This window comes from Saimiri boliviensis, chromosome 17 (assembly GCF_048565385.1).
Source record: "Saimiri boliviensis isolate mSaiBol1 chromosome 17, mSaiBol1.pri, whole genome shotgun sequence".
Classification (NCBI taxonomy): domain Eukaryota; kingdom Metazoa; phylum Chordata; class Mammalia; order Primates; family Cebidae; genus Saimiri; species Saimiri boliviensis.
In genome coordinates, this window is record NC_133465.1 from 2339274 (window position 1) to 2353476 (window position 14203).

The window sequence follows — 14203 nt, forward strand, 5'->3', positions numbered from 1 at the left end:
CCATTGCGTATATAGTCTAGATAGACCCATCTATAGAAAGCAATTTGACTGAAAAACTTACAGTGTACTAATTAAATGAGGGGGAAATATGACTGTCTTCTGAAGCAGTGACCTAATCCTTTGAGATGAAGCTATTCTTAGGTAGAATATTTTGAACCATTTCTCCTGAATGTTGTGACCCTTTTTTTTTTTTTTTTTAAATCTAACAAGGGCAGTGGGAAGCATTTTTCAACCTAGTTTTCATCATCAGACAGAAAGTATTTTGCATTCAGAAACCATTTCCAGTATCAAATTCAGTTTTGTCAACTGATTAGTTGAGTTTGGTAGGGAATAATTTAAAAACACAAAGCTGGAAGTAGCTGTGGTGCTTCTACACTGGAGGAGAGCAGTTGCTATTCTCAAGTTGCAAGCGTCCTCTCAGTGACTGTGCATCACAACTGGATTATTGTGTTGTATGTCTTTGCAGCTGTTATAGACCTGCATCTGTTGACACCATGTGTTCCTACCCAGGACTGCTAGCGAGTGGGTGAATAGATACCTTCCCTGCCTATCAGTGCGAACGTCGTTTTATGTACATGTGTTTGTAAAGTTCTTTAGCCCCTTCATGATGAAAGGTTCTGTATAAATATAAGCTTTCGATTTTAGTACATGTTTGTAATACATGTGGTACAGTCCTAAATATGTATTTAGCTGATAGGCACTGTTCTTGTCTGTTGTACAAATATTGACTTTAAAAGTATAAATATGTATTTAACCATCAGACCAGAAAAACACTGAAGCAGTTACTTCTCAGGTGGAGATATTAATATTGTATAAACCTATATATACATATGTTTACACTCTACCACATCATTGCAGAGCATTTCTTTTTCGAAAACAAAATAACCCTACGAACTAACATGGTTCTTGATATTTCTTTCTCTTTAAAGTGAGTCTTGATTTTTAATTTTCATATGTTTATCTCTTTCAAATTTTATATAAATAAGATCTGTTGTGGTATGATTAAAATCTAGAATTAGTTCCTCTAAAATACGGGAAATTAGGCTGGTGAGGTTTTTTTCCCCCTTAAAGAATTTTTTTTGTTTTTGTTATAGAAATGCTCAAACATACACTAAAGTAGGCATAAATTAAATATAAACTCCCATGTACCTATCACCCAGTGAAGAAGAATTTGGTGGTTTTCTTTTCTAAGTTATTTTTTATTTTATAAAAAGTTAAAGTTATCAGTGTAATATAAGTACAAAAAAGAAAATTCGGAGAATGGAAAAAACGCAATACAATCCCATCATCCCAATAATTATCACCTTATTTTTTTGTTTCTTATTTTTTTGCTTTTTTTCCCCCAACATTCTTTTCCATTGATGAGGTTGCCATGTATACTATGCATTTACTATGTACCAGCACTGTCCTAGGACTTAACATGTCTTTAATCCTCAAAACAAACTTAGGCAGTAGATTTTTACTACCCTTGTTTTACCAGTGGAGGAACTGAGGTACAGGGAGGTTGATGACTTACCTAAGGATATATGGCTAGAAAGCTGAGTCTCAGTTCTGTCAAATTCTCTTAGATTCAGATTCAGAATCTCAGAATGTGGCTCCTGAGTCTGAGCCCGTTTCTAAGTTAGTATTATATCACGGGGTTTTTTTTTTGGTTTTTTTTTTTAGACAGAGTCTTGCTCTGTCGCCAGGCTGGAGTGTGGTGGCGCAATCTCTGCTCACTGCAACCTCCATCTCCCAGGTTCAAGTGATTTTTCCATCTCAGCCTCCGGAGTAGCTGGGACTATAAGCGTGTGCCACCACGCCTGACTAAAATTTTTGTATTTTTAGTAGAGATGGGATTTCATCATGTTGGCCAGGATGATCTCAATCTCCTGCTCTCGTGATCCGCCGCCTCAGCCTCCCAAAGTGCTGAGATTACAGGTGTGAGCCACCGCGCCCGTCTCTACTAAAAATACAAAAAAAAAAAAATTAGCTGGGCATGGTGGCGCACGCCTGTAATCCCAACTACTTGGGAGGCTGAGGCAGGAGAATTGCTTTAACCCAGGAGATGGAGGTTGCAGTGAGCCGAGATGGTGCCATTGCACTCCAGCTTGGGCAACAAGTACGAAACTCCGTCTCAAAAAAAAAAAAAAAGAAAAAAAAAATACCATTTGTTGGCTTACACCTGTAATCCTAGCACTTTGGGAGACTGAGGCAGGTGGATCACCTGAGGTCAGTGGTTCAAGACCAGCCTGTCCAACATGGTGAAATCCTGTCTCTACTAAAAATACAAAAATTAGCTGGGCATGGTAGTATGTGCCTGTTATCCCACCTACTTGGTAGACTGAGGCAGGATAATCACTTGAACCGGAGAGGTGGAGGTTTCAGCATGCCAAGATTGTACCACTGCATTTCCAGCCTGGGCAGAGATTGCACCAAGCCAAGATCTCTCTACTGCACTCCAGCCTGGGTGACAGCCTGAGACACTGTCTCAATTTAAAAAAACCCCAAAACCTAAAAACAAGCAAAAAACAAGAAAATATCATTTGTGTATGTGAATCTTCTTTTTAAAAATAAATACTTTGGGGGACCAAAGAGGGCGGATCACAAGGTCAGGAGTTTGAAACTAGACTGGCCAACGTGATGAAACCCCATCTCTACTGAAAAAAAAAAAAAGGCAAAAACTAGCTGGGCATAGTGGCATGCACCTGTAATCCCAGCTACTCAGAAGGCTGAGGCAGGAGAATTGCTTGAACCTAGGAGGCAGAGGTTGCAGTGAGCCGGGATTGCACCACTGCACTCCAACTTGGGCGACAGAGTGAGACTCCGTCTCAAAAAAAATGAACAATTCACATTAGCTATAAGGGCAAGTTACTTAATTCCTTTGTGCCTCAGTTTCCTCATGGCAATAATAACGGCTGCCTTTGAGTTAATAATAGCTACTGTTTGAGGGCTTTTGTATGCCAGGGTCTGTAATATGGGCATGGTGGTGGCACACCCCTGTGGTCCCAGGCTAATGCCTGTAATCCCAGCACTTTGGTGGACCAAGGTAGGCACATGACAAGATCAAGAGTTCAAGACCAGCCTGGCCAGTATGGTGAAACCCCATGTCTACTAAAAATACAAAAATATTAGCCAGGCATGGTGACAGGCGCCTGTAGTCCCAGCTACAGGAGGCTGAGGCAGGAGAATGACTTGAACCTGGGAGGCAGAGGTTACACTGAGCCGAAATTGCACCACTGCACTCCAGCCTGGGCGACAGAGCGAGACTGTCTCTAAGAAAAAAAAAAATTTAATTAAATTGAAAGAAAAAAAGTAAAAAGACTCTGGAACTAGCAAGCATTTATTATTCCCATATTATGTGTAGTGTTCCTGGGAAGCACTAGAAAAGATGATATAGTGGTTCAAGATCGTAAGCCAAAAGCAATCCTAGCTGAATTCTTCAGTTATCAGAAGAATTCTCAGGCTGGGCAGGGTGGCTCACACCTGTAATCCCAGTAGTTTTGGGAGGCTGAGGTGGGAGGATGGCTTGAGGCCAGGAGTTCGAGACCAGCCTGGACAACATGGTGAAATCCTGTCTCTATAGAAAAATGCAAAAATTGGCCAAGTGTGGTAGTACATGCCTGCAGTCCCAGTTATTCAGGAGGCTGAGATGGGAGGCTTGCCTTGAGCTCAGGGTGGCAGGGGTTGTGAGCCAAGATCGTGCCACTACACTCCAGCCTGGGTGACAGAGAGAGACCCTGTCTCCAAAAATATATATATTTGATATATTTATATATATAAAATATTTATATATATATATTTGTGTATATATATATTTATATATATGATATATATATCAAATATATATATATCTTAGAGGTCTTAGTAGGAAATCAAAAAAGAAAGGAATTACTGGCTGGGAGAAGCTTTACTGAGGAAATGGAATTTGAATGAACCTTTTGGAATGGGTAAGATTCAGACAGAGTGAGAGGAGAGATAAAGACAAAGTTTTTGTGTATTATTTTCTTCTTTCTTGCTCTTGTCACCCAGGCTGGAGTGCAATGGCACAATCTCAGCTCACCGCAACCTCCGCCTCCTGGGTTCCAGTGATTCTCCTGCCTCAGTCTCGCGAGTAGCTGGGTTTACAGGTGCCCGCCACCATGCCCGGCTAATTTTTGTATTTTTAGTAGAGATGAGGTGTGGCCACCTTGGCCAGGCTGGTCTAGAACTCCTGACCTTGTGACACGCCTGCCTCAGCCTCCGAAATTCCTGGGAATTGAGGAGTGAGCCACCTTGGCTGGTCCCCATGGGTATTATTTTCTTAATTTCACATGGGAGATTGAAGCTCAGTAAAGTTAAATAATTTTCTCAAGATCACACAGTTAATGTAAGTGATAGCGCCTGGATTTGGATCTAAGCTTGTTGGACTCCAAAGCCCATGTTTACCTTTATATGCTATCCTTTGATTAGCAGTGAAATCTAAATTTTAATGTAAATTAAATAATAGATGCTTTCTTAGATGTTAGTCCATCATGCCGCTTCAAAACTGAATGTCTTCCAATCAGGAATCTTGCTGTACTGAGACTGGGATAGCACTCTTCATTCTGTAATGGTACTTTTTAAGATGGGAGCGGGTGGTCGATGAGTAACACACTTTGGAGAGACTTTGATAAAGAGTAGTATGTTCTTGGTGCTGCTGTGTTGACACCTAATTAGAAGTCAATATTGCAAGCATAATGACCTAGCCAATTGCTGAACTCACTGCCCAAGTGACACAGTTAGAGTCCCCAGGTAGTAATGAAAGATAAGAGTATTATTTGCCTGCCCAGTGCCACATGGTCACAATGTTTACATTAGCACACAAATGCTGAAGTAGAATCTTCAGGGCTTGTATCTCACTGCTTCTGGCCTAGGCTGCTAAGGTTAATATATCATAAAATTTGGTGTAAAACCCAATCTTTCTAACTACAAATGCATTTAGAGGAAAATTGACAGGGAATAGCTTTTCCTTCCTGAAAAACAAAAGAGATTTGGGGTTAGAGGGGCATGCGAAACGCTGATAAAATATTTCTCCTCATACAGGCATTATATTAACTAGCGTCTTAAAAACCACAACTAAAATTATCCTGATATTTGAGTTTTCTCTGTGCTATTTTTTGAATGATCTATTTTTCCTTCCTTTCTCTGTCTTTAATGAGTAGATAGAGTAATACTTTATCTCAGAAAGAGATTGGATTTTTTTCTGTGTATTATATCCATTTTGATTTGTATTTGGCCAATGGTATGATATGTTAAATAGCTTGTATTTATCTGTGGGTGTTTCATATATATATTTCTTAATGCCGAGAATCACAAATAGCTGTGTAGAATGCTTCAACCAGCCTGATTACAGTGGATATGCAATTGGATTGAGGAATGTGTACTCAGAGCTTATGAGCACTGGCCCGGTTGAGTCTGGGTGATGCATGTGGCTTTCCAGGGATGCTGCTATTTACATCTGTTAATGGCCCTTCTTGATGTCCAGCTCCCCAATGAGGTGATATGCACCAGCCTGGGGATGAGGGACCAAGGCTGCAGATGCGGCTGGGCTCTATTAGGCAGGACCAGGGATGTTCATCTGATAGGCTTTGTGTTTGGTGGCGAGTGGTGGGGGCGATGAGGGGGGTGAGAGACAGAAAGAAAGGGAGGGAAAAGAATGCAAAACATTACTTATCTAGGTATAGGGGAAACAGACAGGCAGACATGAAAAACGACAGCTGTAACTAGAGTACGAGTGAACAGAAAAGAAATGGAACTAGCAAATATACAAGTAGAAGGATTGACTAGTTCTCATATAGAAGGGGATTAAAACAGGAGAGGGCTATGAGGGTTTGGGAAGAGACATGTCACCTCTGCCTTTTAAGTCAATATCATTTATTTGTGTAGCTGGTCAGATGCTGCTGAACAGAGAGCAGAGATTTACATATATCATAGTGCAGCAAGAGATTCGTTCTTTGCATCCTTTGGTTTTCTGGTGCTGGGAGAAAGCAAGAGCTCCCCACAAGGATGCAGTGTTGAACATTAGCAAATTCTTGCAGAAATGGAATGAGCATACCTGAAACAAACCAATAAAGAGAGTTTCTATGATTCTATCAAATGCTGGAGGAGAGTACAAGGAGCCTGGATCACGAAAAGTATACAGTCCATGAGAAGTGATCCTCTTACTGCTTCCTTGTGTGTTGAAGGTTTCTTGGAACGAATGTCATAAAAGATGGAAATAGTGTCTGTGTTAGTCCATTTGTGTTGCTATAAAGGAATGCCTGATGCTGGGTGATTTATAAAGAAAAGTTTATTTTGGCTCATGGTTCTGCAGGCTGTATAAGCATGGCAACTGTATCTATTGGGCTTCCATTAGGGGTCTCAGGTAGCTTATGATCTTGGAGGAAAGTGAAGGGGGACCCAGCACATTACATGGTGAGAGAGGAAGCAAGAGAAAAGTGGAGGGCAAGGTACCACACTGTTTTTTTTTTTTTTCTTTCTTTTTTTTTTTTTTGAGTTTATTTGAGTCACACCTGGGTGAGAGCAGTGCAGGACCTGGTGGGGCAGTGGGCACTTGATCTCGGCATCATGGAACTGCCTGGCCGCCAGCTGGCAGCACTTGCTGGCCGCAGTCTCCACCTTTATAATCTGGATGGAGTGGGCCCATGTGTGATGCCGGGGGCCCATGTCTCACTAGCACTGGATGACAGCGCCCATGGTGGTCAAGTCCTGGTACCCAGTACATGTTGTGGATGCTGCTACGGGAGTCATAGTGCAGCCAGATGCCTGATCTTTTCACCTGCAGCGGGGATTTCTCAAACACCTACCCGTAGTAGACAATTTTCCCTGAGGACTTCTTACCTCCTTTAGCTGAGATACCAAGTACCAGAGGTGGGACTTGGCATGACATGATTAGGTGCAAAGATTTGCATACCATAGAAGGGCAGCGTGTGTCATTTGGGGGTGGGCAGGCAGCAATCTACTACCTTGTACTCTTGTAGTGTGCCCAAGACTTTCATAGCACTCTCTTCATGATTGCTTTCACCCACAAAAGGCCACACTCTTTCAAACAACCACATCTAGCATGAACTCAGAGCAGAGGAGGGCACCAAGCCATTCATGAGGGATCCACCCCATGACCCAAACACCTCACACCAGGCCCCACCTCTAATATTAGGGATCACATCGCAACATGAGATTTGGAGAGGACAAGCATCCAAACCATATCGGTGTCTTAGTATATAGGGCAGTAAAAGGAGAATTCTAGATTTAATCAACAGTGCCATGTCATTCTTCCACATGTATCCTGAGTGCATTTAGATTTTGGTTTGAGCAGGCCCAAAGAAGGAATTGAGATAGTTTTGAAATACACAGTAGACCAGCTGTTCTCGGCATAACCTAGCAGTATACTAGAATGTTTTTTGTAGTTTCCTACAGAGAGTTTGGCTCTTTAGCAATGTATATCTTTACATAATGGCTATGCCTAGGTATATTCTGATACCTTCAAGGAACCTGAAAAAAATTCTGCATGTAAGAAACTTTTGATCATTTGTTTATTTATGCCTTTCCAGATTGGTATGGTAGCTTGGAAAATGACCCTTAAAAGTCCTGAATATCCAGAAGGCCGAGATATCATTGTTATTGGCAATGACATCACATACCGAATTGGGTCCTTTGGGCCTCAAGAGGATTTGTTATTTCTCAGAGCTTCTGAACTTGCCAGGGCAGAAGGTATTCCACGCATCTACGTAGCAGCCAACAGTGGAGCAAGAATTGGACTGGCAGAAGAAATTCGTCATATGTTTCATGTGGCCTGGGTAGACCCTGAGGACCCTTACAAGGTACACACTAAGAACAGATGATACCTCGAGGTGCTGTATGGTCACGTTACATGTGTGGAGAGATGGGGGAAAGATAGAGGTTTAAGTTCAAAGGTCATTACTTACGGTAACAAATAGAAACAAAATTATTTATGAAAATCCTTAAGACACCATGTTAGAGACAAATTATTTTTTAATATTTCACCTGGTTTTTCTTTCAGCTATAAACCAGATTGCTGTTTCTTTATTTGAGCACTAGATGAAATAGTAGGTATGCATTTAGTGTGAGACACGCTAAACCAAAAATACGTATCTTTAAACTATTTCATTGTGGCTTCCAGGACTTACGGTCCGTCATCCACAAAATCCCTTACGTTCCTCAGCTTCTGCTCCAACCTACTGGCTTAGCTGGAAACGTGTCTCTCCTCTAAAGACGCTGCTTCCCCTGTAGCCCTCTGAACTTCTGACCGATTTCTGTTTTTCTTTTGTACCACTGACCTGGAAGGAGAATACTGTCCTTGATCCTCATTACTGCTTCCAGACCCCTCTCCCTTCTCTCTGAAAAAAAATCCCATCTTTGAATCTTGCGTCATCAGACTGTGCCATACCATCACTGCTCCTTGTAAGTGTTTTCCGATCCTTTGATCGGTCCCTCTCAGTCTTTGCATCTTTCAGTTCCTGGCACATTCTCACGCTGTCCAATACTACTAGTCATGTGATCATTCTTGGCGATTGCTGTGTCCGCATAGGTGATTCTTCCCATAATCTGGCCTCTTGGATCCTAGACTTTTTTTCTTCTGGTGGTCCTATCCTGTTCCCTACCTCAGCCTCTCATTCCCCGTAATCTCAATTTCAAGTATCTCTCTCTCTTTGCCACCCGCTCCATCCTCTTTCCAGCTCCCTCTCACTAGTCCAACAATCCTTTGAAATCAGCAGGATCTGTTGACTTGAACTCACCTGTTGATCCTCCCACCTTTCTTCTGTTCTTCACTCCCTCCTTACACCTCATTTCATTCCTATCTAGCTTAAATTCCAAGGTCAATCCTTGATTAATCGTTAGAATCACCATCTTTTCTACACCTTCAACTTTCTCTCTCAACTTGCTTATCTCCTCACTCTGTTTACTCTGTGCCTTGTTTAAATACAACTCTCTCCATTCTGCTCCTATGTCTGCACCTGCCCAGCTGAACTTTGATGGAGAGAAAAAAACAGGTCTGTTGACTGATCTTACTTTAAATTCAGGTTTACCAATCTCCTGATTGGATGATGGCTTCACATCTCTCCCCTGAAACTTCCAACACCCACTTCCCCTCTCCTCACTGTTAGCCGATATCATCAGACCTTGCTTCCCAATTCACTGAGAAAAGAGGAACAATGAGAAGAGAATTTCTCAAGCTCCCATGTACCTGCATCTGTTGTGCCCTTTCTCTCCACCTTCTCTCCTGTGCTTTGGATGAACACTTTCTCCTCCTCTTGTACACTTGATCTCCTTTCTTGCTAACTTAAGTGTATAATCAGCACTTCCTCTGTTCTGTTGTGCATCAGCACTTCTCCCCTCTCCTCTATCAGGCCTTTTAGCATGCAGACACCCCTCCAGTCACTCTCTCTCCCTCATTCCCTTTACAGGACAACATTTTTAAAAGACTTGTTTGTTCTTGCTGTCTCCAGATGTTCTCCCATTCTCACTTGAACCCACTTCGGTGGAGCTTGCACCCTTATCGTTCCACTGTAGCTGCTTTTGTCAAGGTCACCTGTGATTCTACATGACTGAATTCTATGGTGAATTCTCAGTTCTCACCTTAGTTATTTGACAGTTCAGTAGCATCTAACACAGTTGGTTATTCCTTCATCCTTGAAATACTTTCTCCTGTTGGCTTCCACAACCCCAAACTCTCCTTTTTATCTTCCTGCATTCTGGCTCCTCTTTCTCAGTTTCCTTTGCTGCCTTTCATGTCTTTAAATGTGAGAGTATTTCAGGAGATTAGGGAAATATTCTATATTTTGATTGTGGTAGTGGTTACATAAGTATTTGTCAAAACTCATCAAATTATAACACTTAAAACAGATAAATTTTATTGTATGTAAATTATACTTCAATAGAGATCATGGAAAAACTTTTTTAAAATACGGAAATTGATCCGGTACAGGGTTTTTGTGGGGCTGATGAAAGTATTCTGGAATTAGTGGTAATGTTCGCACAACATCTGAATATGCTAAAATCTACTGAGTTATACCTTTCAAAATGATGAATTTTGGCTGGATGCAGTGGCTCATGTCTGTAACGTAGCACTTTGGGAGGCCGAGGCAGGCAGATCACTTGAGGCCAGGAGTTTGAGATCAGCCTGACCAGCATATTGAAACACCGTCTCTACTAAAATATAAAAAATTAGCCAGTCGTAGTAGCACACACCTGTATTCCCAGCTATTTGGGAGGTGGAGAGGCATGAGAATCTCTTGAACGTGGGAGGTGGAGGTTGCAGTGAGCCAGGATCACGCCATTGCACTCAGGCTAGACAATAAAGTAAGACTCAAAAAAACTTAAAAAACCAAAATGTTGAATTTTATGTTATATTGATTTTATCTGTGTTTTTTTTTTTTTTAAGAGACAGGGTCTAGCTCTGTCACCCAGACTGGAGTACAGTGGCACATTCATAGCCTACTACATCTTCCAACTCCTGGGCACAAGTGATCCTCCCACCTCGACCTCCCAAGTAGCTGGGACTATAGGCATACACCACTACACCTGGCTAATTTTTTTAAATTTTTCGTAAAGGCAAGGTTTTGCTATGTTGCCCAGACTGGCCTCAAACTCCTGGCCTCAAGTGATCCTCCCACATCAGCCTCCCCAAGTGCTAAGATTTATAGGCATTAGCCACTGCGTCTGGCCAATTTTTTTTTTTTTTTTTTTTTTTAGACGGAGTTTCACTCTTGTTACCCAGGCTGGAGTGCAGTGGCACGATCTCGGCTCACCGCAACCTCCGCCTCCTGGGTTCAGGCAATTCTCCTGCCTCAGCCTCCTGAGTAGCTGGGATTACAGGCACGTGCCACCATGCCCAGCTAATTTTTTTGTATTTTTAGTAGAGACGGGGTTTCACCATGTTGACCAGGATGGTCTCGATCTCTTGACCTCGTGATCCACCCGCCTCGGCCTCCCAAAGTGCTGGGATTACAGGCTTGAGCCACTGCACCCGGCCTCAATTTTTTAATTATTAAAAAATATGTGAATGGAGACATGTCAGGAGCACAGAGGCTGCTGCAGGACCAAGAAGTTCTGGACTCTCCATTCTCAACCCCACCAGGACCCAATGCCCTCTCATCTGGTGGTATGGCAAGGCAGCCAATATAAAAAGTAGAGTAGAAGGAAAAAAGTGATTCAAGGGCTTGGTCCCTGGACCGCTCCTCTTTTCCTGTTTACCTTCCCTTGGTGATGTCATCCTGTTTTTTTTGTTTGTTTGTTTTTTGAGACAGGGTCTCACTCTGTTGCCCAGGTTGGAATGCAGTGGTGCGATTACAACTCACTGCAACCTCCGCCTCTTGGGTTCAAGCAGTTCTCCAGCCTCAGCCTCCTGAGTAACTGGGACTGTGCACCAGCATGCCCGGCTAATTTTTGTGTTTTTTTGTAGAGACGGGGTTTCACCCTGTTGCCCAGGCTGGTCTCAAATTCCTAAGCTCAAAGTGATCTGCCCATCTCGGCATCCCAAAGTGCAGGAATGAGGTGGGAGCCACCGCACCCAGCCTTACACAGTCTTTTAAAGCTTTAAGTTTCATATACAAGCTGATAAACTTCCAACTTTATATCTTACCCTTGAACATGAGATTCATATATCCAGACTCAACATCTCTCCTTAATCTGCCTAAATTGTGGCTTCTAATCTTCCTGTAATGTGTTCTTCCCACAGTCGTCTTTGTCTCAACAGATGGTCCTCTCTTGTTTCATTTGTTCAAATAGAAGACCTTGGAGTTATCTTGACTTCTCTCTTTCTTGCATACCCCACATTCACTTCCACACCCCATTGTCCATCTAAACAGCAAATCTTGTTTACATCCCTACCTAAAAATATCCAGAATCTGAGTATGTCTAACCAATACCACTGCTACTTACTAGCAATAGCAGTAGTCTAACTCTCCTTACCTGCATATTTCAGTACCCTCCTAATAGGCCTTCCTGCCTCTGGCCTTGCTCCCAGCCCCACCCAAGGTCTGTTCTTAACAGAATGTAGAAATGAGGCCATGATCAGTGGCTCATGCTCATGCCTGTAATTCCAGCATTTTGAGAGGCCGAGGCAGGCAGATCAACTTGAGGTCAGGAGTTCGAGACCAACCTGGCCAACATGATGAAACCCCGTCTCTACTAAAAATATAAAAATTAGCAGGGCATTGTGACAGGTGCCTGTACTACTAAAAATATAAAAATTAGCAGGGCATTGTGACAGGTGCCTGTAATCCCAGCTACTTAGGAGGCTGACACAGGAGAATTGCTTCAGCCCGGGAGGTGGAGGTTGCAGTGAGCCAGGATTGCACCACTCACTCCAGCCTGAGCGGCAGCCCGAGACTCTGCTTTAAATTTAAAAAAAAAAAAAAAAAAAAAAGTAGATAGATCCAGTTTAAATATAAATCAGATCACAAAATTTTTTTCTGTTTAAAACCCTTTTTTTTTTTTAAATAACACATTCATTACTTAATTTTTTTTATTTTTTTATTATTTTATTTTTTATTTTTTTTGAGACGGAGTTTCGCTCTTGTTACCCAGGCTGGAGTGCAATGGCGCGATCTCGGCTCACCGCAACCTCCGCCTCCCGGGTTCAGGCAATTCTCCTGCCTCAGCCTCCTGAGTAGCTGGGATTACAGGCACGCGCCACCATGCCCAGCTAATAAAACCCTTTAATAGCTTCCCAACTCATTCAAGTAAAAGCCAAAGATCATATAGTTGCCTGCAAGGCCTTACATAGATCAGCTTTCCAGTACCACTCTGCCCTCATTTCTTGCATTGCCTCTCCCAGCCATTCCACACACTGGCCCTACCTGACTCTTTACTTCCTTAAACTTGCTAAGCACACCATGCCTCAATGCATTTGTTCTTGCTGTTCCTTCTACCTAGGATGCTTTTTCATCAGGTATCTTCATGTCTCATAGCCTCAGCTCCTTCAGGTCTTTACTCAAATGACACTTTTTAGTGAGGCTTTCCTTGGTTATTTTTTTCTAAAAGTTTGACTCTGCCTACATTCTTTTACTTTTTTTCCCCTTAGCATTATTCCCATTAACATTATACATTTTACTTATTTTGTGTATTTCCTGACTTTCCCAGTAGGAGGTACGTTTTATAAGGGTAGGAATTCTTGTCTGTTTTGTTAATTCCTGTTTTTCCAGTGCCTGGAATAGTACCTTGTACATAATAGGCACTCAGTAAATGTGTACTGACTGACATGCTAATGACACTCAGTGCTATCAGGCATTCTCGACACAAATCATGCAAGACCAATTGCAGATTCATGTCTCTTCCATGTTGTGCTCACTGTGGGACATAAATTTATTGGGTTAAATGGTGGGCATAATTTCTCATAGTATTTAAAATGTTTCCCTGTGTTTACCTATTTTTTTTGACTGAGTGACTAATTCACTTAAGTTAAACACATATACCATGTAACTCTACTTTGTATGTGGATATGTATATGTATAGATACATATAATAAATCAATTATGAAATGTTAGTATGATTTTTTAAATGTAAATGGACATTAGGATTTGTTTGTGGAAAAAACAAAAGATCTGAGTTCAGTGTTCACTAACTATCAGCAGCACTGCTTAGACTTCTGATTTTAATATTGGATCTCCTAGATTTGTGGGTCTCTGTTATCCCTTGTTCTTGTATATATTTTGATGATGCTGTGGATTTGAGAGAGTGAAAAATAGTAATTCACACAATTCTATAATTTCACGTTGATATCGTTAATAGAGATGTCACTAAAGCTCAGAAAATGACCCTTTAACCCTGTTGAAAATGAAATATACTCGGAATTGCAGCTATAAGGTATCTTGTTTCAAGGACAGTTAGTGACTGCAAAAATAGGCCCTTCTGTCTTTCAACGGAGGACTGTCGGTGCTAGTATTCTATTAGACGGGAAACCTAAGAAATGATGTGGCAGTTTAAAGCTTGCTGTGGCACAAGCTTCATTATGTATGTTTTGCTGTATCTTCTGGTTATATTACAATGGCAAATAATGAGTTAAAAACTATTTATGCTTCACAGGGATACAAGTATTTATATCTGACCCCTCAAGATTATAAGAGAGTCAGTGCTCTCAACTCTGTCCACTGTGAGCACGTAGAGGATGAAGGAGAATCCAGGTAGGTGCACAATATGTATTGGAATAATTTGGTCAGGACTAAAGAAGGAGAATATGGTA

General features: G+C 41.7%; 1 protein-coding gene and 1 pseudogene across 21 annotated transcripts in view; one reads left to right on the forward strand and one right to left on the reverse strand.

The window, feature by feature from the left end:
* ACACA (acetyl-CoA carboxylase alpha) overlaps window positions 1-14203 on the forward strand; it is a 328649-nt gene that overhangs the window by 241537 nt on the left and 72909 nt on the right. For all 21 annotated transcript variants that reach the window (XR_012514502.1, XM_039476073.2, XM_074388039.1 and 18 more), the window contains 2 exons: window positions 7551-7820; window positions 14047-14144. Coding sequence is in view for 20 of the 21 variants with exons in the window: in XM_039476073.2 (XP_039332007.1) it covers window positions 7551-7820; window positions 14047-14144 (368 nt within the window). In the remaining variant the exon portion in view is untranslated. The remainder of the gene's footprint in view (window positions 1-7550; window positions 7821-14046; window positions 14145-14203) is intronic.
* On the reverse strand, window positions 5385-6998 carry LOC120366758 (large ribosomal subunit protein eL20 pseudogene; annotated as a pseudogene).